General features: G+C 38.5%; 1 protein-coding gene across 2 annotated transcripts in view; it reads left to right on the top strand.

Annotated features, from left to right (window-relative positions):
• The window catches only part of LOC149242317 (protein RER1B-like), a 56,629-nt gene extending 35,274 nt beyond the window's left edge, over nucleotides 1-21,355 (top strand). The window contains exons 2-4 of one of the 2 annotated variants that reach the window (XM_089374205.1): nucleotides 20,471-20,651; nucleotides 20,797-20,829; nucleotides 21,169-21,355. In XM_089374205.1, the coding sequence (XP_089230331.1) occupies nucleotides 20,471-20,651; nucleotides 20,797-20,829; nucleotides 21,169-21,234 (280 nt within the window). In that variant the 3' untranslated portion in view covers nucleotides 21,235-21,355. Of the gene's footprint in view, nucleotides 1-20,470; nucleotides 20,652-20,796; nucleotides 20,865-21,168 lie in introns of both variants that reach the window. The other variant, XM_089374206.1, reaches the window with a different exon arrangement.
• Nucleotides 21,356-21,573: the final 218 nt, after the last annotated feature.

Below are 21,573 nucleotides of genomic sequence, written 5' to 3'. Positions count from 1 at the left end.
GATAAAAGTCATCGCATCTGAAATCTTTAATATGAAATGATATTTTCATAACTTTTGTAGACTAAAACTATGACAACCAGGAGTAATGGCGGTTGCCGTGCAATTGCCCATGAATTCATTAGTGGGTGTTTGATACAATGGTGGGTGTTGGTGGTTGCATTGTGTAACTTCCTTGTTGCGTATAGCTTTGCAAGCACTCTCCTCTTGTCTTTTGCAGATACACTTCTTCACAACTGCATATTGTCCTCCATTGGGAACATCCTCACATACTGTAAAATCATTCTTGATACATTCATAATAGGGTTCTGGATCACTCTTGCAGCATAGTGTCACGATGGATTCCACTGCACACAACATTGCTCCAAAACTTGCTGTTGAACATGATGTTTTAACAAAATCACCTTCGGGGTTTTTATGGTCAGAGGTTTTTGATCCTAATTTTAGAGCAGAAATAGAGGCACACGATGAAACCACATCAACAATTGGCACTGACTGATCTTAATTAGTTGTGCACGTCATTGAGTGTTTGTTGTCATCAGTAATTGAGATCACCAAAGGTTTTACTACACAACAACTCTGGGCTGATACCTCATTTGCTTTCAATGATGATGATGAACCCAAGGTTTCAAAATAATGAACTTTTGAATAAACACGATTAGTTGAAGTAAAGAATTGTTTTGATGAATCCAATGGTTCATTTTGGGGCATGTCAGTTGCATTGCTTAGCAGTTGAGTATCTTGAGTTTCTTCTATATCACCTTGAGGAGCTCCTAATTCAACATGTTCAACATATTTTCCAAGTTTAGAACATTCTTTGTTGTTAGTTTCTTTCATGTCAATGTACTATTCCATTATAGATGCTGAATATGCTTCAAAATGTTTTATGAATTTTGCAGTTGATCTTTTTATTTGCTGTAATGTTCTCCAATCTCACTTAGCAATTCAATTTATATTTATGATATTCGTTTAATTCCATGATTTCAGGCCCGAAGCTTAATGGCAGATTGTGCAGCGGATAATGTCCAAAGGGTCGAGTGGCTCTGATACCACTGTAGAGACAAAACTGTAGCTTTTTGTGCTTTAAATGTAAAATACACAATGAGTTGTAAGTAATATTTTTATTAATAAGATGAATAATACAATGATGAATGAATGTTACAATGAGGGGTTGCTTATATACCTTAGGTAAGTGTCCTTTCATGATTGGGCATGTCTTTTAGACATGCCTTTTCATTTAACTAATGACTATTAAAATAATCACTACTTCGATTATTTACTATTTATATTTATTTGCATTTATTTTATTTATATAAATTATATTCATAACATGATATATTTGGGGCATCCGCAGGAGAAGGTGAACCACCCATCTTGCTCATATGCCATAGGAGAAGGTGCACACTCATCCTATGCATATATCATTAGCCATAGGGGAAGGTGAACCACACCCTGTACACAACACACCTATAGGGGAAGGTGAACCTCTCATCCTATGGTCACACATAGCTCCAAGAAGAACCCTAGGCCCTTAGGAGCTCCCAGAGTTCAATGTCCAACTCAAGCGAGACCCTCATGGGAGGGTCCTTCCATGACACCAAGTCTCTCTCAGAAGGTTAAGAACTTGACCTTCCCTAAGGGCTTCGTGAGGACGTCAGCACCTTGCTCATTAGTGTTGATGTGTTGGAGCCTTATTGCTCTCCGTTGTACCATAACCCGGATAAAGTGGTACTTGATATCAATATGCTTGCGACAGTTGTGGAACTCGAGATTCTCTGAAAGGTGAATCCCAATCTAGTTATCGCAGTAGATAATGGTGGTATCCAACACGTGCTCAAATAGCTCACTGAAGAGCTTCCTCAACCAAACAGGTTCACAACAGGCTATACTAGCTACAATATATTTAGCCTCGACGGTGCTTAGAGCAACCTATTTCTACTACTTGCTCATCTAAGAGATTGAAGCATATCCCAATGAGAATCAATATCTTGACGCGCTCTTTCTATCTATCACACTGCAAGCCCACCAGTTAGCATCAAAATATCCATGGAGCCTCAAATTCTGGCAGTGTATCTTAGTCCGTAGTGGATAATGCCACAACGATATCTTATTCTTTGCAGCAACCCATTGTATGTGATGAGGCTCAACCATAAATTGACTCAGTAGTTACAATGAAACATATGTTCGATCGAGAGTTTACTAAGAACATCAGGCCCCCAACAAGTTGTCTGTCTTTAAAAGGGTTTGCCAATTCGGGCCCGACAACACTTCCACATAGCTTCTTGAAATTTAGTTCAGTCAGAGTAGACAAAGAGTTGCAATCCACCATCCCACATCTTTCTAACAACTTCACAATGTATGTTCCTTGAGAAAGGAAAATCTCGCCTGGCTTTTGCCAGACCTCCAAGCGTTGGAAGTAATGCATCAATCTTAGGTCCTTCTTCTTGAATTCAAAAGTCAACTCCCTCTTGCATTGATAAATGAGAGGGTCCGCACCAGTCAGAAAGAGATCGTCAACATAAAGGACCAAAATAAGTGGCATGTCCTTTTCAACTTTGAAGTATAGGTTTGGATCAACATATCTCCTTGTAAATCCGAACTACATAAGATAATTGTCAATCCTTTCGTACCAAGCCCTAGGGGCTTGCTTCAACCCATAGAGGGATTTCTTCAGCCGACAAACATGTGTCCTTCTATCTTGTACTTCAAACCCCTGCAGTTGTTCCAAGTAGACTTCCTCCTTAAGTGAGCCATGCAAGAAAGTAGCCTTGACGTCCATTTGATGTAGGCTCCATCCTTGATTTGCAACGAGAGCAATTATAGATCGGATAGTGGTGTATCAAGAAACCAGTGCAAATATTTCATCATAGTCCACTCTTTCCTTTTGAGAGAAGTCGCGAGCAACGAACCTGACCTTATATTTTTTTAACACTTCCATCAACTCCATGTTTAATTTTGAAAAGCCATTTGGAGGTGACCACAAACTTGTCCTTAGGTCTAGGCACCACGTCCCAAACATCTTTCTTAATGATCGATTCATATTCCTCATTCATCGGATCTTTCCATGCTTGGGGCTTTGCATCTTCTTCCAATGTGCAAGGTTCAACTTGAATAACAGTGCTCATGGTAGCCAAGTACCTTGATACTTGTTCGACTTCTTACTTTCGTGAAATGTCCTTCTTGGAGCAGTATGTCTTTCAACATCTTCGAGAGTATCTTTGATCCATAACGATCTTTTCCTTGAGGTAGAGGGATAACCAGGAGGTGGGTCAATAAGATTCATCTGTCCATCAACATCAGGCATAGGCTCATCCATCAGAGGTTTGTCTTGTTTTTCCATCATCATCATTATTCCTTGAGATGGGGAGGTCTCTGGCTTTTCTGAGGCCAGTGTCTTCATCAAAGGTAACATCTCAACTTACTTCCACATCTCTTTGACTAGGTACATAGATTTTATATGCCTTTGATTTTTCACTGTAGCCGACGAATATACCTTTCTTACCAGAAGCTTCCAACTTATTCCTTTTCTCTTCAGGCGCATGAAAGTGTACGAGACAAGCAAAGATTCTAAAATAAGCAACATTAGGTTACCAGTGAAGACTTCCTCGGGTGTCTTGAAATCCAAAGCTTGACGCGGACTCCTATTTTGAACATATACGACAATGTTGACAACTTCTCTCCATAAGAACTTCAGTAGATCTTGATCATAGATCATGGCACGAGTGGCTTCCGATTGTTTGATTCTTCCCTTTAGCAACACCATTCTGCTCAGGAGTGTATGGAACAATTGTCTCCCTCTTAATGTTAGCCTCTTTGCAAAAGTCATTGAATTCATTGGGTTCATATTCGGTTCCATTGTCGGTCCTCAACGTCTTGATCTTCTTCCCTGCATTAATTTTCCACTAATGCCTTCAAAGAATGGAACCATTTGAACACTTCATCCTCCCTCTTCAAGAAATAGATCCATGTTTTGTGTGAGACTTCATCCACAAATATTGCATAGTATAAGTATCCTCCTAATGAAGTTACGGGCAAAGATACTAGACAGGTCATAATGGACCAATTGAAGAATATCAGTTGTCTTGCTTTCACTAGAAGGGAATGGTGCCTTTGTATGTTTCCCAACTGCACAACCCTGACAAACTCCTTCATGGTTCATGTTAAACTCGGGCATACCTGTGACCATCTTCCTTACTTGTAAGGCTTTGTAATGTAAGTGGCAAATCTTCGGTGCCATAGCTCCATTGAAGAGAACTATCACTTGCCAAAGCTCCCAAAGGACTTTCACCAACTTGATAAAACCGTCAACCCTAAATCCATGAGTAAAAGCATCTTTAGGGTTTTATGCCAAATACGTACCTTTCCATCAATGAATGAAGCTTTGAGGCCTTTATCTTCCATCATCGAAATAGACACCAAGTTCTTCAAATTGGGAACATACAACACTTCTTGTAGATGTATGGTTTGACCTTGATTCGAGTGAAGAGTGATAGTTCCTATCCCTTTCACGAGGTAGGTGGCATTATCTCCAAGTATGATTTTTAGATTAGTTTTTTTCTTGACCAAATTTGAGAGGGCCTTCTTGTATCTAGTGAAGCGCCTTGAGTCTCCACTATTAATTAACCAATGATCCAAGGTATCTGAAGGAGAGGCAGTAGATAAATAAAAAATAAGATAAAACTCATCTTGTTTTTATACAACATTACTTTCATCATACCTGGCATTTCTTGTCCTCTTGGGAGGATGACTATTTCCTTCTCAAACAACGAGAGCATTCCTCTTTCCTTTGTTGTTATACCTATTGTTCCTTTGATTGCCATTGCCTTTGAAATTTTGTTGTTATTATTGTCATCCCTTGGAGGATTTTTCTTGTGAGGACAATCTCTAGCATAGTGGCTGAACCTGTTGCAATTGCAACATCTTCTTTACCTCTTCCTTTGAATCCCTTCTTAGATCCTTGACCTTGTCTCCTTGGACCACCATCATTTTGCTTCTTTATATGTGTAGAGAAAGCGTTAAGTTCATTTCCATTGTTCGATTTATCTCTCTCCATCGTCCTTGTTTCCTCTTGAGTGCATCTAGCCAATAACTCATCAAAACTAGGTATCTTGTCATTGTTGAGAATGGTAGTGGTAAATATATCCCAAGGTCTTGAAAGACCTCCAATAACAATGAGAGTGAGGTCCTTGTCAACAACAACTTCTCCAATAGAGAACAAGTTATTTTCGATTTGAGTTATTCTCATGAAGTAGGATTGGATAGACTCCCCTTTATCCATCTTGATATCCTTGAACTTGTTCTTCAGAAAGAGAATTTGACTTGCATTGTTCACTTTGAACATCCCAACCAACTTATCATATATTTCCTTAGAAGTTCCCAAATCAGAAAGATAGGCAACCAAATGTTTTTGAATGGAGTCAATCAAAATTTTCTTTGCTTTGACCTCACCCTTTCTATACTTCATTTTCGTAGCAGCAGGTGCATTTGAAGGATGCTCGACCACTTTTCCCTGCACATAGTCCAATACCTCATGCTCCTCCAAAGTCGGGGCCAAAGTCATCTTGCATGCATGATAGTCAGATTTGTCACTGAGCTTGTTGTCAATTTTGAAGTAAGATGTAGAGGCCATGGAGACTTGTTCAATAATCTTTGTCCAACATATATCTTAGTGGTTGCTTTTCTCTCTTGCTTGGGCTTGTCCTCACATGAGCTTTGATACCATGTTAATTTTAGATAACAATGGTATGTTCTATGCTTGCAACAATTACTTCAATGTCCTTTTATAAGCCTAATGACAATTTCAATTTAATTTCCAATAGCAATCACATTAACCATTCACATTGATAGTAACTGTAGATAGAACATAAACAGAAAAATGGAGAAGACAAGCCAAGACAAGAGGACACCAAAATTTTGGCTAATGCCAGGGACAAACCCCACAAAGGGGAAACTTTATTCCTTCTTCTTATCTATTATCAAATGTTCAACAAAGAGAGAATCCAATAATCTACAATGATGAAGTCAAAGTCAAAGTTGAATTGACGAAAGATGATCCAAAACAACCTCGTTAAAACAACAATGTTTTGCTTCCAGTCAACAACATTCAATCAACCCTAACCAGAAAGTCAACAGTGGTCAAAGTAGCAACAAAGTCCTCTTGGAGTTGGGTCAAACCTAGTAAAAAATGGCCTTCCTTGCTGGTCAAAGTTAGCCCAAAACAGTCAGCAAAATAACAACCAAAGTTGGTCAACTTGAAGTCAACCCTGCGGTCAAACATGCCTATGGTCAATGTAGGTCAAGTGCCCAGAAAATCTTGGTTTTTGTGCTAATAAATGCAGCTTGTTGAAACAAAATTTATCCTCCAAAAATCACAATCAAAATAGGTCAAAGAAGCCTCAGTCAACGCTGGTCAAATCTGGTTGAAATAGAAAGTCAACGCCTAGTCAAACTGCCTCTTGAAATCCACATGTGTGAGAGAAGAATATGTTGCTTGTGATTTGTACAACCCAATTAGATGGGGGAGAGAATAATGATGTGTTGTGATGATGCCTAATGAGGTTTGAGGTCACTCTTATTTATATGCGTTGGAGGAGGGTCAATTTGTCCAACTTGATGCCAAGTCGACCTTGACAAATGCACATGTGTGGGCTTCACTTCAAAAACATATTTCTCCTTGTTTGAATTTAGTGATCCTTAGGTCGATTTTTGTTCTCTTGAAAAGAGGAATTCAATGCAATAATTATCTCCATCAAATGAGCTGTCCAAAGTGGAATTTGGCCCTAGTTGTACAATTTAACATCTTTCCAAGTTTGTCAATGTCTCTTGGTATGAGATGACCTTATATCATCTTAAGGCGCAGGAGGCTTGTAGGAACAAGTCCAAAGGGAGTAGGTCTTCGAGGATGATTCCAAACTAGGTGGCAAGGAAGGATGCAATTCTAGGATTAGAGCCAGTTCAAGGTGGCATAAGTACCTCCCTCTCTAAGAGAGAGTGTTGATGTTAGAACTCGGGCAGGTACTTTTACACAGGCCTATACAGGATATTTTTTAAGAATTCAAATATTATACTTATGTATAGTATTAAAGGCTAATATTTTGGTTTGAAAAATCATTCATGTAATTCACTATTAAAACTGGCAAATTTTTGGCAAATATAATCAATTAATCAGATCAGTGTAAAAAATAGGCAAAATTTTAACCAAATGGATGAATATATATATATATTTTTACGGAAAATGGCAAAAAAATAGTAATTGGCGAAATTTTGCCCCAAACAAATCCCTTGGGCCCAAGTGTCTAGGCACGTAGAAGTTGCCCAAAGTCTCCTTAGGACACTCTCTTAAGTATTGAGTAAGTTGCTTGTGACTTTAGCCTAACTCTAACTTAGGAAAAACACATAATTAATTATGTTGGCTATTGAGCTAAAGACACTTAGGACAAGTAAAGTAGTTTCTTTAGTGAAGATGTTTTAACCTCAGTCGTTGATCTCAAGTGAGGCAAGATCTAATCTCAACCATCCATCACTTTGGATATTAGGGTTAGGGTTAACTCAATGTAAAGTTATAAAAGCAAGGGTAAAGAGAGGAGAAGCACACACCATATAGCAGCACAAGCCATTGAGAGGGATTTGCTCAATATGAGTGAGATACTCAAGTGTGCTGGGTAAACATTGGAGATCCCAATCAATAATCTCAACCATCCATCACTTTGGATATTAGGGTTAGGGATTTAGCTCAATGTAAAGTTATAAAAGTAAGGGTAAAGAGAGGAGAAGGACACACCATATAGCAGCACAAGCCATTGAGAGGGGTTTGCTCAAGATGAGTGAGATACTCAAGTGTGCTGGGTACAACATTGGAGATCCCAATCAACCAAGTAGATCAAGGATAGATCTAGCGCTTGATCATCTGGATCAGATCCAGGGTATGTTGTAAAGTTACTTTCCTCAGTTGGGCCATATCGTAGGACGAGAGCTTGAGTAGGTTTAATTTATTAAGTTAATGAATAATTATTGATTGAGAAGAATTGTGTGTAAAACATGTGATTGAGATTGGTTAATATTTTTACTTCTGCAAAAAAATTATGTTAATTTGCTAGGAATTAATTGTCGGGTGTTAGGTCAAAATTTAACAAACATTGGACATTGGAGAAAGATCAGGAGTTTTGCATTACAAGACTATTATTGCATTCTATTACCTGATGCTTTAGGGTGGAATCCACGTTCTTAATTGAAAACTCATTTTCATGATGATTAATCAAATAATTTTATCAAAATGACTCTTCCTGTGATTCTTCATGGGTTTATATCGTTGTGGGCTCCATACTCTCTTGTCACATAACATCTCTACGTCCTTGTCCTAGAATTTACAGTCTCCTCCCTTTTATGTATACTTTCGTGGACTTTCGATTTTGTATCCCTCAAATTTTTTTCTCTAGGCACACACCTTCATTTAGTGGGGTAGGGATTTTTTAAAATTTTTGGGGCATTCTTCCTCAAACCTCAATTATTGGGAGATGAAAATACCTTATCCCCACAGGATTCATTCTTGAAGTTCTCTAGGACCTTGGATCTAGGAGGGAAAAGTTGATTTGGTGGTTGACTCATTAAGTCCTTGAGGCATTGTCCTTTGAACCGTAGAACTTAGTCTATGAATAGGCGAATTGATTAGCCTTTTTGCAATCCACTGAACAACACTCGTTATACCAAGGTACTTGGCCATTTCTCCATTCTCAAAGTGGATAAAATATATGCTTTTGTCTTCACTACCAAGTCGACCTTCGGGAGATAGGTTCTTATGAAAAAGTGTATACCCAAGAACAATTAGACTGAAAATCAATGGATTGGAGGCCATTGTTGCCACTTTGCATATTCAACATTGTTGAGGAGAAATTGTGGACAAATCAAGACCAATAATGCTTCCTAAGACTTTAGTGGCCCTCATTCCTTATCACGAAAAAGATGTTGGCTGTCGATCAACGTTCTTGTGTAGTTGTAGACCATATGTGTAGGGTGCAACTTTGGTCCTCATAGGTCCTATGTGCTTTAGATTAGTGTTGTAAACATTTTGTTGGTGAATATATCAACGAGGTTCCAAAAAACAACTTATCAACAACATTGGGGAAATTATCAACAAATTTAAAAAAATATAAAAATATTTCCCCTTTTTTTCCAAAAATTTAAACATCTAAAACATTTTTTTCAAATTGTTAAACATCTAAAGCTATAAAAACAGAAAGAAATATATTGCCACATAAATATGATAAGAAAACTGATGTATAAGCTGTATAACATCCCTAGTGATATATTATCACTTCAATATTGAATCATGTTCGGAGTCTCGACTTTCGAGCCTCAAAATATATTGCCACATAAATATGATAACAAAACTGATGTATAAGATGCCTATTGATATATTTTCACATTAATATTGAATTATGTTCGAAGTCTCGACTCCCGAGCCTCAAAATATCATCAAAAAATTTAATGAATTTATCTCATCATCATGAGTCATCTACAATGTAATTAGATAAATAAATTAGCAAATTCCTCAACCCTTTTTATGGGCAAAGGTAATGACGTTGGTAATGGCTCTTCCTCTAGATGATTAATGCCTTAGTGTTGGCACTCGATTCTGATGTGCTCTAAAAGAAGAAGTTGGACTCTCACATCCTTTAGAAGAACAAGGATAAAGCGAGTCTCTAATGTCCTTTGTTGGTGCTATTGCAACTCCAACTCCTTATGTCTACGATTGTGCAAGCTTTTGTGAAGGTAGTGGTGCACTCCCAATGTCAATAGCCACCTCATGTAAAGGTGTTTGCTGTAGAACATCCTCCACCTCCACCTCCACCATACTCTCGCCCGCTACCTCCTCCTATACCTCATGTTGTTACCAATTAGGGGCCAAGTCCATGATAGGCCATTCCGTCTCAAACCTCGATGTAACAAAGGTGCCAATCCCATCCAACGAAATGGTCTCCACATCAGGTGTTTTCTTTTAAGCTGCCTCACCCACAATTAGATATTGTAGTAGATGTAGATGTATACCATGTTTATTAAAGCATTAGGATTCCAACTTGTATGAGGGTCATAAATCATAAATTATAATACATAATTTAGAGGGGGATGAGGCATAAAATTATAATTTATAACGAATTCAAAATTTAATTTGAATTTTTTTAACTAGATGCACCTTCTCGGTTTGTATTTTTTCAAACACACTCTAGTTTCTCTTGCATCTTGAAAAACTACATGTTTGGCTAAGCACTTGAATGACAAGTTATTATAAATTGGGTACTGTTGAGCCATAGCTTGCCCACCAAGCATCTACAACAAATAAGAGAAACATAAAAAATTACATTAAAATTCGAAACAAAATGAAGCTTACTTGACATTTTTGGTCTCCTTATCCTACACAACCATGCCAAAGCCAAATGTTCCAATGGCTATCCTATACATTTCCATTTTTTTAGAAATTTCTGCATGTTCTTGTGAACTTGGTAGCATCCTCTAAACACGTGACGAATCCATCCATAACCTCAACATCAAAGCTAAAACCACAAGAGTAAGAGAAACCAAGGTCAAGGGAGATCCCTGTAGCACAAATGGGGTGATGGAGTGTATAGTTCCATCGCTCATCAATCACCCTTCCATATTAATAATTGTTTCTCATATCCCTCACCACCATTGTCCTCATAATAGGCACAAATGGATTTTTTTTGGTCCTATCCATGGCTCCATACAAGTAGCCATCGCGGGCTTGTCTCCATCTATTTGCGAACAACCTTAGCCAAAAGGTTCACTAATGGTAGACACCTCCTCCTTTCATGCCCAAAAACTCTCTTGGTATGAAATTGGCTTGGATATGTTCTCCCCTTTTGGTTTATTGCTAAATAATTAAGCATACCACTCATCTGAAAGGAACAATCTCTTCACCTCCCACATACAAATTATGGGAGACTGAAGAGATATGAAACTAGAGGCAAAATGTGTGATTTCAAAGCATGCCACTCGTATAAAAGGGACATTTTATTCACCTCCCACATACAAGTTAGGGGAGACTAAAGAGATATGAGGTTAGTGCCAAAATGTGTGTTTGTAGGATGCACCAGCTCCCTGTTATTTTGGAATTGTCTCATCAAGTTAAGCACAAAAGCTTGATCATATATAAATTTTGTGATGCTTCTTGCAAATGCAACAATATCCTTGATATTAGTGATATTTCCCATATTGTCTAAAATCAAATCAATGTAATGTGCGATGTAAGGAGAATCCGCAAGGTCGGATAACTCAGCATAAGCGACCTACCAACAACTACATAGTTAGCAATGTTATTTGTTATGACTCAGACAATGTTCTACAGACCTATCCCCTGGATGAACCCGTCAAATTGACATAATAATGTTGCGTTTTTAACATGCATAGAGGCATCAACATATTTAATAAACATTGTTCCTTTGGCATAGTTAACGAAGAAATTGAGAAGGGTCTTGCCCTTTTGATCAATCCAACTGTCTGACAACACGGTGCCTCTAATGAATTCCCATGATTCCTTAAGCTCCTCCAATCTGAGTGCAATTGAGTTTTTCGTTTTGAAGGTTAGGCCCTTCTAACTTATCATAGGTAGGGACCTTGTACCCTAGTGTTAAATTATGCAACTATAGTCAAATTCCACTTTGGACAACTCATTTGATGGAGATGATGATTGCATTGAATTCCTCTTTTTGAGAGGAACAAAATTGACCTAAAGATCATTCAAATCAGACAATAGGAGTGTACTTATGAAGGAAAGTCCACACATGCATATTTGGACAAGGTTGGCCCTAAAGCCAATTGGTCACCCGTGGAACCTTGTAAATACAAGTGACCTCAATCTCATTCGGACCTCACCAAGCATCTTCTTCTTCTCTTCTTCATTGATCGGCTTGCGTAGGTATGAGGTAGGGACGACAACAGAGGTTCACAAAAGTCCGAAATTACAGGGTTTGAGGTTCACATTTGTTTTAGGGTTTTTGGATTAAAGTCGCAGGCACGTCATAGGGAAAATTCGACCACAGTTGCTGGCTTACAGGCATCAAGGGAGCGACAAAAAGCCTTCAGTTGCTCACACAACTCATTCTACATGCGACCGAGAAGTTTGACTCAAATTTGACCAAAGCTCAAAGTTGACCGCAGATGGAAAAAGTTGTCTCTGATATATTCTGATGCTGGAAACTTATTTCTCAATGTTATTATGTTGTTTTGCTGATGATATTGTGTTGGGTTCATTGTACTCTGTTGAACATTTTATGACAATCTAATAGAATATTTTCAAAGGGTTTTCTCCTTTGTGGGGTTTTTCCTTGGTCTTTGACCAAACCTGGTGTCTCTTGTTGATGTGTTGATTGTCTCCTTTGTCATTGCATTTATTGTTCTATCATTAATTACAGCTGATGAATGGAAAGACTAATTGTAATTGGAAAGATTGCTAATTGAAGTATTGAATTGGGCTAAAGTAATTGATACATCATAGAACAATTTGAAAATTTAACATTTTATCAGAGCCGAGGTGAAGGACAAGCACAAAAGGAGACAAGCATTGAAGCAATCATCTTTGGAAAGTTGAAAGAGATGATCTGGCCAAGTCAAGATCCTTCTTCAAAGAAAATGAGAAGTTGGGTGACTCATCCAATTTTGCTACATGGAAAGTTAGGTTGGAGATCATAGCTAATAACAATGATGTTTTGGACTACATTCAAGGAAAAGTACCTGAGCCTCTAGAGAATGCTTTCGCTGCCAAGAACAAGCACAAGAAAGGTGAGTTAAAAGCAAAGCAAATCATAGTTGATGGTTTACAAGATAATTTACTTGCATATGTTGGAAACTTGAGAAGGTCTAAGGACATGTATGATAAGGTAGCTGGCATGTATGAAGTCAACAATTTGAATGAAATCATCTCCTTGAGATCAACTCAAAGACACAAAGATGAACAAAGGAGAGTCCGTGCAATCCTACATAATGAGGATATCTCGTCTTAGAGATCAATTGCAAAGAGTTGGGGAATCTGTGCTTGACAAGGAATTGGTGATTGTGACTCTAAGAGGTCTCCCTCCTATTTGGGAAACCTTCATTACTACTATAAGCAAAAATAATGTCCTCCCATCATTTGATGAAATTGTTGGAAATCTCACTCAAGAAGAATCAAGGATGATATCAAAAGGAAGGATTCAAAAGCATGGAGAAGGAGAGCTCGCTATATTCATCACTCATGACAAGAAGAAGAAGAAAGGAAAAGGAGGTCCATCAAATCAAGAAAGCCTCCTCCTCATCTAAATAGACAGAAGGAATTTTTGCACATCGAATGCTACAATTGTCACAAGAAAGGCCATTATGCTCGAGATTGCCTCGAGAAGAATAATGGACCACACTAGAATAGTAGAGGCAACAACAACAGGTTCAATGATCAAAGAAGGAGAGATGGCTGAAGGAATGATCGCAATAGAATAGATGAAAGAAGAAGAAGAGATGCTCCAAGTGATCATGAAGAAGATCGTTGTCCACAAAAGAAGTCAAAATTCTCCAGGTATGAAAGCAATGTTGCGAATCAATCTGAATATATTCTTATTTCTGCCCTTAATAGTTCATCTCCTCCAGATTCGTGGGATAGTTGCTTGGTTGATAGTGGGGCCACTCATCACTTCTTGGGTTGTAAGGAAGTTCTCTCTAATTTTGTAGAGAGGGAGTCAAATTTGAAAATTATCCTTGGAGACAAATCCACTCATCTTGTTAAAGGTTTTGGGTCCATCAAATTTCATTTGAATTCAGGAGAATCTATTTTGCTCCATGATGTGATGTATGTGCCAGGGTTGAAGAAAAATTTGGTATCAATATTTGCTTTGGAAGACAAAGGGATGAGGGTTGCCTTAATCAAGGGAAAGGTTCTTACTTGGCCTATTGGATCACCTATGAGAGATGCATTCACATTGGGATCAAGATATGAAGGACTCTACAGGGTTACTAAACGACCACTTCTAGCATTGGCCCGTGATACTAATCATCTAAACGAGCTATGGCATCGAAGATTGGCCCATCTACATTATGATGCTCTTTCGATATTGGAGAAATTGATCTTAGGGATTCCCAAGGTTCAAGCCCATCATGGTGGAGTATGTCTAGGCTCTGCCGTTGGAAAGAAGACAAGTGTTCCATTCCCCTCTAGCGAGAACAAGACAAATGACATCCTCCATCTCATCCATTCTGACATATGTGGTCTGATGCCTGTGCATTCTATTGGCGGCCATCTCTACTACATCACCCTCATTGGTGACTTCTCAAGAAAGACATGGATATATTATTTGAAGCACAAGGATGAAGCCTTCAAAATATTCGAGGAATTTAAAGCATTGATCGAAAATCAAATATGGAATAAAATCAAAATATTCAGGCCCGACAATGGTGGAGAGTACACATCAAAGGAGTTCATTGATTTTTGTAAGAAGGAAGGTATCAAGAAAGAGACAATTGTGCCCTATACTCCCGAACAAAATGGAGTGGCTAAAATAAAGAACAGGTGCATTATAGAAGCTACTTGTGCGGCTGTGCCATGCTCCATGATTGAAAGTTGCCAATTCCTTTGGGGAGAAGCAACAAATGTTGTCGTATATGTTGAAAATAGGGCACCTCATCAAGCATTGGACAACAAGACCACCGAAGAAGTGTTCACAGGTGTCAAGCCCGATGTTGGTCATCTTTAACACCCGGTGTTGGTCATCTTCGTATATTTGGTTGCCCCGTATACTTTCATGTGTTGAAGGACAAGAGGAACAAGTTGGAAGCCTCAGGAAGAAAAGGTACGTTTGTTGGATATTGTGAAAATTATAAAGCATTTAGAATATATATTCCTGTCAAAGGAAGGTTGAAATTAGTAGGGATGTCACATTCGATGAAGATGCCACCCTTGGAAAAGCAAGGGACCTTCATACGCCTCCTCTTGAGGAGAATGATGATATGGATATTTTAGATGGTCCTTCCGTGCCTGAATCTGAGACAGATATTGGATCCCCTAAATCCTCCTCCATGTGATCCTCTCTCTAGGAATAGGCCAGTTTGGCTTTGAGACACATTACAAGATGATGAGAGATGGTCTCCCGTTTGAAGATCATTTAGAGAAAGGAAGAAGCCATGCAGGTGCCAGGGATATGTTGTAGCCATGAGCACTATGATTCAAGCCGAACCTTCCACATTCGAAGAAACCGTGAAGGAACAAGTTTGGAAAGATGCTATGGCCGAAGAATACGAATCAATCATGAAGAATGATGTATGGGATGTTGTGTCGAGACCAAAGGGGAAATCCATGGTGACTTCAAAATGGCTATTCAAGAGCAAGCATGGAGTTGATGGTAGCATTGAAAATATAAAGCAAGGTTCGTGGCTCGAGGTTTCTCCCAGAAAGAGGGAGAAGATTATGGTTATATATTTGCACCTGTGGCTCGATATACAACCATTCGTTCGATAGTTTCCCATGCCACAAGTCAAGGATGGATCCTTCATTAGATGGACATGATGTCTGCATTCCTCCATGGCATGTTACAAGAAGAAGTGTATGTTGAGCAACCACATGGATTTGAAGTAGAGGATCGAAAGACACATGTTTGCAGGTTGAAGAAAGCATTGTATGGTTTGAAGCAAGCCCCTAGAGCATGGTACGTCCACATAGACAGTTATTTGGTGAAGTTGGGATTCACAAGAAGCAATGTCGATCCTAACCTCTACTTCAAGGTAGTCCAAGGTATGCCGTTGATTTTGGTTTTATATGTTGACGATCTATTCTTGACGGGTAGTGAGCCCCTGATGATCGAGTGTAGGAGGGAGTTAGCTTTAAATTCGAGATGAAGGACCTTGGACTCGAGCATTATTTTCTAGGCCTTGATGTGTAGCAAAGGCCCGGTGAGTTTTTCTTTCACAAGGAAAATGCGTTGTGAAGTTGGAAATATTTGGAATGACATAATGCAAGTCACTACCCACACCGATGGAAATGGACTTCAAGAAGCTATGTGGAGAAGCTGCATGACCCGATTTGGCGAATCCATCTAATTGGGGCTCTAATGTTCCTAGTGAATACCCGTATGGACAAATGCTATGCAGTGAATATGTTGAGTTAATTCATGACTGAGCCTCTCCATGCACATTGGATCGTGCCAAACAAATTTTGAGATATTTGCATGGGATGATCACACTTGGTCTGAGATATTCTGCTAGAGATGTTCGACTTCATGGATACACAGATGTTGACTGGGCAAGAAACGTTGTTGACAAGAAGAGTACGTTTGGATGTTGTTTTAACCTTGGATTTGCCATGATATCTTGGATGAGCAGGAAGCAAAAGCTCGTAGCATTGAGTTCTGTCGAAACAGAGTATATTGCCGCTAGTTGAGGAAGCTCTTTGGAGAGCTATTTGAGTAGGTCCTGGATACTACAATGATATATTGTGACAACAAAAGTGGGATCCGTTTGGCAGAGAATCCCATATTTCATGACAAGTCCAAGCACATAGAGATTCAATATCACTTCATTCAAGACATGGTGTAGAAAGGAGTCGTTAGCCTCCATCACATATTGACAGATGAGAAGATTGCATATATTCTCACCAAGGCTTTGCCGAAAGGGAAGTTCTTGGTCTTTAGAGAGCAGCTTGGGCTGATGGATGTGACCCCTCCTTATAAGGGGCATCACTGATTGAGGACAACGAGCCAACTCTTCCCCCCGTTTTCAGCTCCCAAGGTGTGGAATTGAGATAGAGGGTTCTTGGGGTTGAAGGATCTCTAGACAATATGGTATCACCCCTATTTGTTACCCATGGGGCTGGAGATGTTGCTCCCCTATCTTGGTCTTTACAGAGTATACCCCAGTTGGCATCATACCCACAAGTCAGGCTTGTTGGGATTACCTCTCCCTGTCTGGCCAATGGGTTGAGGAGGCTTGGGGGCATGTGATCCTTACCTTTTGTTAAGTTGGGTATCTCACCCAAGTTCGAATTATGATGTAGGTGTTCTACAACATGACTCTTAAGGGTCGTTGGGAAGATCGGTAGGCAATGGGATGGGTTGAGATGTGCTCCCCTATATCACCTATTTCTCAATATGGGGTTGGAGATGTTTAACTCCCCCATGAGATTCCGGGTTGAGATGTACTCCCAGATGTGGTTTCAGATTGAGATATGCTCTCCAACAATTTAGAGGGTGGTAGCGTTAGCTCCCCAATGATTATTTCTTCTTTAGATTCGAGAATGTTTCAACAGATAGATATGAGCAGAGATGGGACATGATATGATGGCAGGATTGATGATCGATGGTTAGATATTGATAAGTGGAATTCTCCCTAGTTGAGAGGGAGTGTTAAGTTATGCAACTACGGTCAAATTTCACTTTGGACAACTCATTTGATGGAGATGATGATTGCTTTGAATTCCTCTTTTCTAGAGTACCAAAATCGGTCTAAAGATCACTCAAATCAGATAAGGGGAAGTGTACTTATGAATGAAAACCCACACATGCACATTTTGACAAGGTTGGCCTTAAAGCAAATTGGTCACCCATGGAAGCCTATAAATACAAGTGACCTCAATCTCATTTGGACATCACCAAGCATCTTATTTTTCTCTTCTTCATTGATTGGCTCGCACAGGTTTGAGGCAGGGACGACAATAGAAGTTTGCAAAAGTTTGAAATTACAGGGTCCAAGGCTTGCATCTGTTTTAGGGTTTTTGGATTACATTGGCAAGCACGTCACAGGGCAAATTCGACCACAGTCGCTGGCTTGCAGGCATCAAGGGAGCGACCAAAAGCCTTCAGTCGCTAGCATAGCTCCTTCTGCATGCGATCAAGAAGTTTGACTTAGATTTGACCAACGATCGAAGTTGACCACAGACGAGAAAAGTTGTCTCTGATATATTTTGATGTTGAAAACTTATTTCTGAATGTTATTGGGTTGTTTTGCTGATGATATTGTATTGGGCTCATTGTACTCTCTGCTGAACATTTTATGACAATTTAATAGAAGAAGAATTTCAAAAGGTTTTCCCCCTTGTGGGGTTTTTCCCTAGTCTTTGACCAAACCTGGTGTCTCTTGTTGATGTGTTGATTGTCTCTTTTGTCATTACATTTATTGTTCTATCTTCAATTACAATTGATGAATGGAAGGACTAATTGTAATTGGAAAAATTGCTAATTGAAGTATTGAATTGGGCTAAAGTAATTGATACAACATAGAACAATCTGAAAATTTAACACCTAGGCCAACAATAGCGACAACATCAAACATAGACTAATAGAATGGGTTGTTATTGGCAATGCTGAAAGGAATGTGACTTCCTAGAAAACATCTTACCCATAAGCTTGTCTGCTTCTTGCTTCTCCTTTATTTTAACCACTGACCTAATAGAAAGTTGTGCATCAGGTGAGGTTCTTGGAACAAAAAATATGAGGTCATTGAGAGCAATGTGAAAGGTGAGGACGAAGAAATCTCTCTCCCCCTGGAACTTGCAACTACTGCTGCAAGCTCAATTTTCACATCTTTCCTCTTATTTCTCTTTTTACTCATGTTCTGAAGTAATTTGTTGGAAGTGTGAATGATTTCTGTGGTTGCAGCATGCCTCAAAATCTATCCAAATTGGTATTTCAGCCGGTTGATTCCCCTGTCATTTCCTTTTCACACAACTTGCAATTCTCTTTCATTGATTATGCCCATTTAGTAGCCAAAGCTTTTGACGTTTTCAGATTGTGATGCTTAAACCTAGGGGGAAATAATGGAATTCAAGGGTCAAAATAGAAGAATGCTGCAGATATGAAAAATCAGATCTAAATAAATGGTAGGTCTCCCACTAAATGTCAGCAAGATGAGTTAAAAAACTTAGAAAACGAAAAAAACCCATGCTGAAATTGTTAAACATATCTGCAAGTACAGGAACAGCTGATGGGAATCAATTCCCACTCCACAATAAACTGTGGATGGAAAATGAAAACACTCTATTTCTGGTCTTTTTCCAAAAGAAAAAGGATGAAGACCTGCTTGCTCCCAAACCCCCTTACACTGTTTCGAAATCGAGTTAAAAAGGCTCAATTTTCTAGTTATAAAGTGGACTATCTATGGCATCAGCAATATTTTCCCACAAATCGTAACTTTTTTGAAAAAAGATTGCGTTTTTCGAATTTTTGCAGCAAGTAATTGAGATCCTTGTCACCCTTTATAATATGTATGTACGAAGAAGTTGTGTATCATTCCTGAAGTCACTGCCACTGTTAGAAAAGACTCAAGAAGTCGTTTATCATTCCTGAAGTCACTGTTACTTTTGGAAAAGACTCGAGGAGCCGTTTATCATTCCTGAATTCACTGCCACTGTTAGAAAAGACTTGCCCCTAGTAGAATGGTATATATATATTATAAAGGGCAGCAAGAATCTCAATTATTTAATGCATTACTGTAGCGGATACATAAATTACAGTGAGAACGATGTCTCTAGTTTCAAATGGCTGACTTTTTGTGGAGGTGTTTTTCTGGATGGCAACTGGTAACTTATAGAGAAGCACGAGGAGCGTCACTTACATATAAAGAAAAAATACAGAAGATGAGGAGGATATGATAAACGGCAACAACATATTTTGACATCTTATTATTTGGTTTATTCTTTTAACAATTCTCCCTTCATTATTATCTGGGGGTTATTTTATGGTGATCGGGAATGGTTTTTGATTGAAAAATGTGATGTGAAATTATATTGATCCCTACATGTTTTTATATTATTTTACAATGTTATGAATCTCAGACATGAGGGAAAGGTAAGTTAGTGATACTATAATTAATAATTATAAATGCTTGCACTAAATAGCACAATGTAGCTTAATTGAGATGGGAGAGAACTAGGATGGCAGCAGTAATTGAAGAGTGAGAAATGTGCAGTAGAAGAAGAGCCAAGTGGGTTTGATGGATGGAAAGACAGGTTTATATATTGGATGAAAGAACAGTGAAAGATGATTATAAAGTACAATATTTAGGTGTATTTATACTTTGTGAAGAAATGAGGTTACAATGAACAGTCTGACTTATCATATATTAGTAGGTTTTTTTGTCATTTTATTTTATTTTTGTGTGGTTCACTGTACTGGAGATCGATACTAGCCTACATCCATGGAAAACCCACCTGTGTCTAGGTGAGCCGGTTATCTTTCATGTAGAAAAGACTCCCAAGGAGCAAGCATGTCAATCTCGGTGGGACGAGAACCTGGGTGGGGAGGATAATAGCGACTTCTCCCTACCACTCGAGCCACAACCACTTGATATATATTAATATGTATTTAGTAGGTATATGACATAAATAACATGTTTGTCCTTTCTGTGGAATTCACTAGTTTGCAAATTGTGGTACTTTGTGCTAAGAACTGTGATCTACTTGTGACTATATCTAACACTAGAATTGACCACATTTTATTTGCCTATTTTTCAGGTACTCTATAACAAAGGCATTTTGTATTGCTTTCGCAATGACATTCTCCTCGATATTTGACGTGCCAGTATTTTGGCCAATATTATTATTCTATTGGATTGTGCTTTTCATGCTAACGATGAAGCGGCAGATATTGCATATGATCAAATACAAATATGTACCATTTTCAGTAGGCAAGCAGGTACTGATTTTGCTCATTCATTGAAGTTCAGCAATTTTTGCTTTCTTTCCTTATAAATATTCAATGTTATTGATTTTTGTTGCCTACTTTTGTAGTCTTTTGAGCTTGACATGACTTTTTCTTTTTTAATTACTTGTCCTTTCAGCGATACTCGGGGAAGAAACCAACAGTAGAGAAGGCAAGCCTTTCTCGAGACTGATTGTCAATATAATTGTATGCACAGGTTTTCTTATTTTGAATGTAACGTTGTTTAGTACTGCTATATAAATGCCTCGTGTGATTACTAATCACTGGATATGAAGTTGGGCCTTTCTGCTCAGTTTTAGTTTTTATGTTTGAAGCATGATTATGAAGCTCGGTGGTTTAAACTAAATACATATTTGTGCTTTTGAGGTGATGCTGTTTTGCTTTGTTAGATAACGGTGTTGTTCATTTTTGGGGGGATTTCACAGCAGACAGCATTATAATTAATGTGGGTTTCTTATTCTTGATTTGGCATGGCATTATTTTCTTGCAGGTGGAAACTCAGAAGTCGGAAGAAGGAATAACCTTACCTTTTAAATCTGATGTGCAGTCTGTTTAAATTTCAACAAAATCTGCCTACATGCTTGCTGGTTTTGTATTGATTGAGGACTCTTGCACACGAGTTCATCTTCACCACATTATTCAAATTTGTTAATGATTGAAGGTTGGGATTTTGACAACTTTTGACAACAGATAGATGAATATTATGTCTGGCCTTTTATAATTTTGTAGAACCAGATTATGGAGGTCAAGGTTGCGTACTTTTGATACATTTACATAAATTTATGGAGATGCGATGTTTTTTGACAATAAAGTTCTGAAACTAAGTGATATGTAGCTGGGGATTCGAAGTAAATGTCCATGCAACTGGGGATTTCAAGTACATGTCTTTAAAATG

This window comes from Pinus tabuliformis, chromosome 8, assembly GCF_031772625.1.
Source record: "Pinus tabuliformis cultivar Carrire ecotype Pingquan chromosome 8, CPIR1, whole genome shotgun sequence".
In the NCBI taxonomy this organism is placed as follows: Eukaryota; Viridiplantae; Streptophyta; class Pinopsida; order Pinales; family Pinaceae; genus Pinus; species Pinus tabuliformis.
Note: the sequence above shows the minus strand (reverse complement) of the source record. Positions and strands in the feature narration are given on the sequence as shown.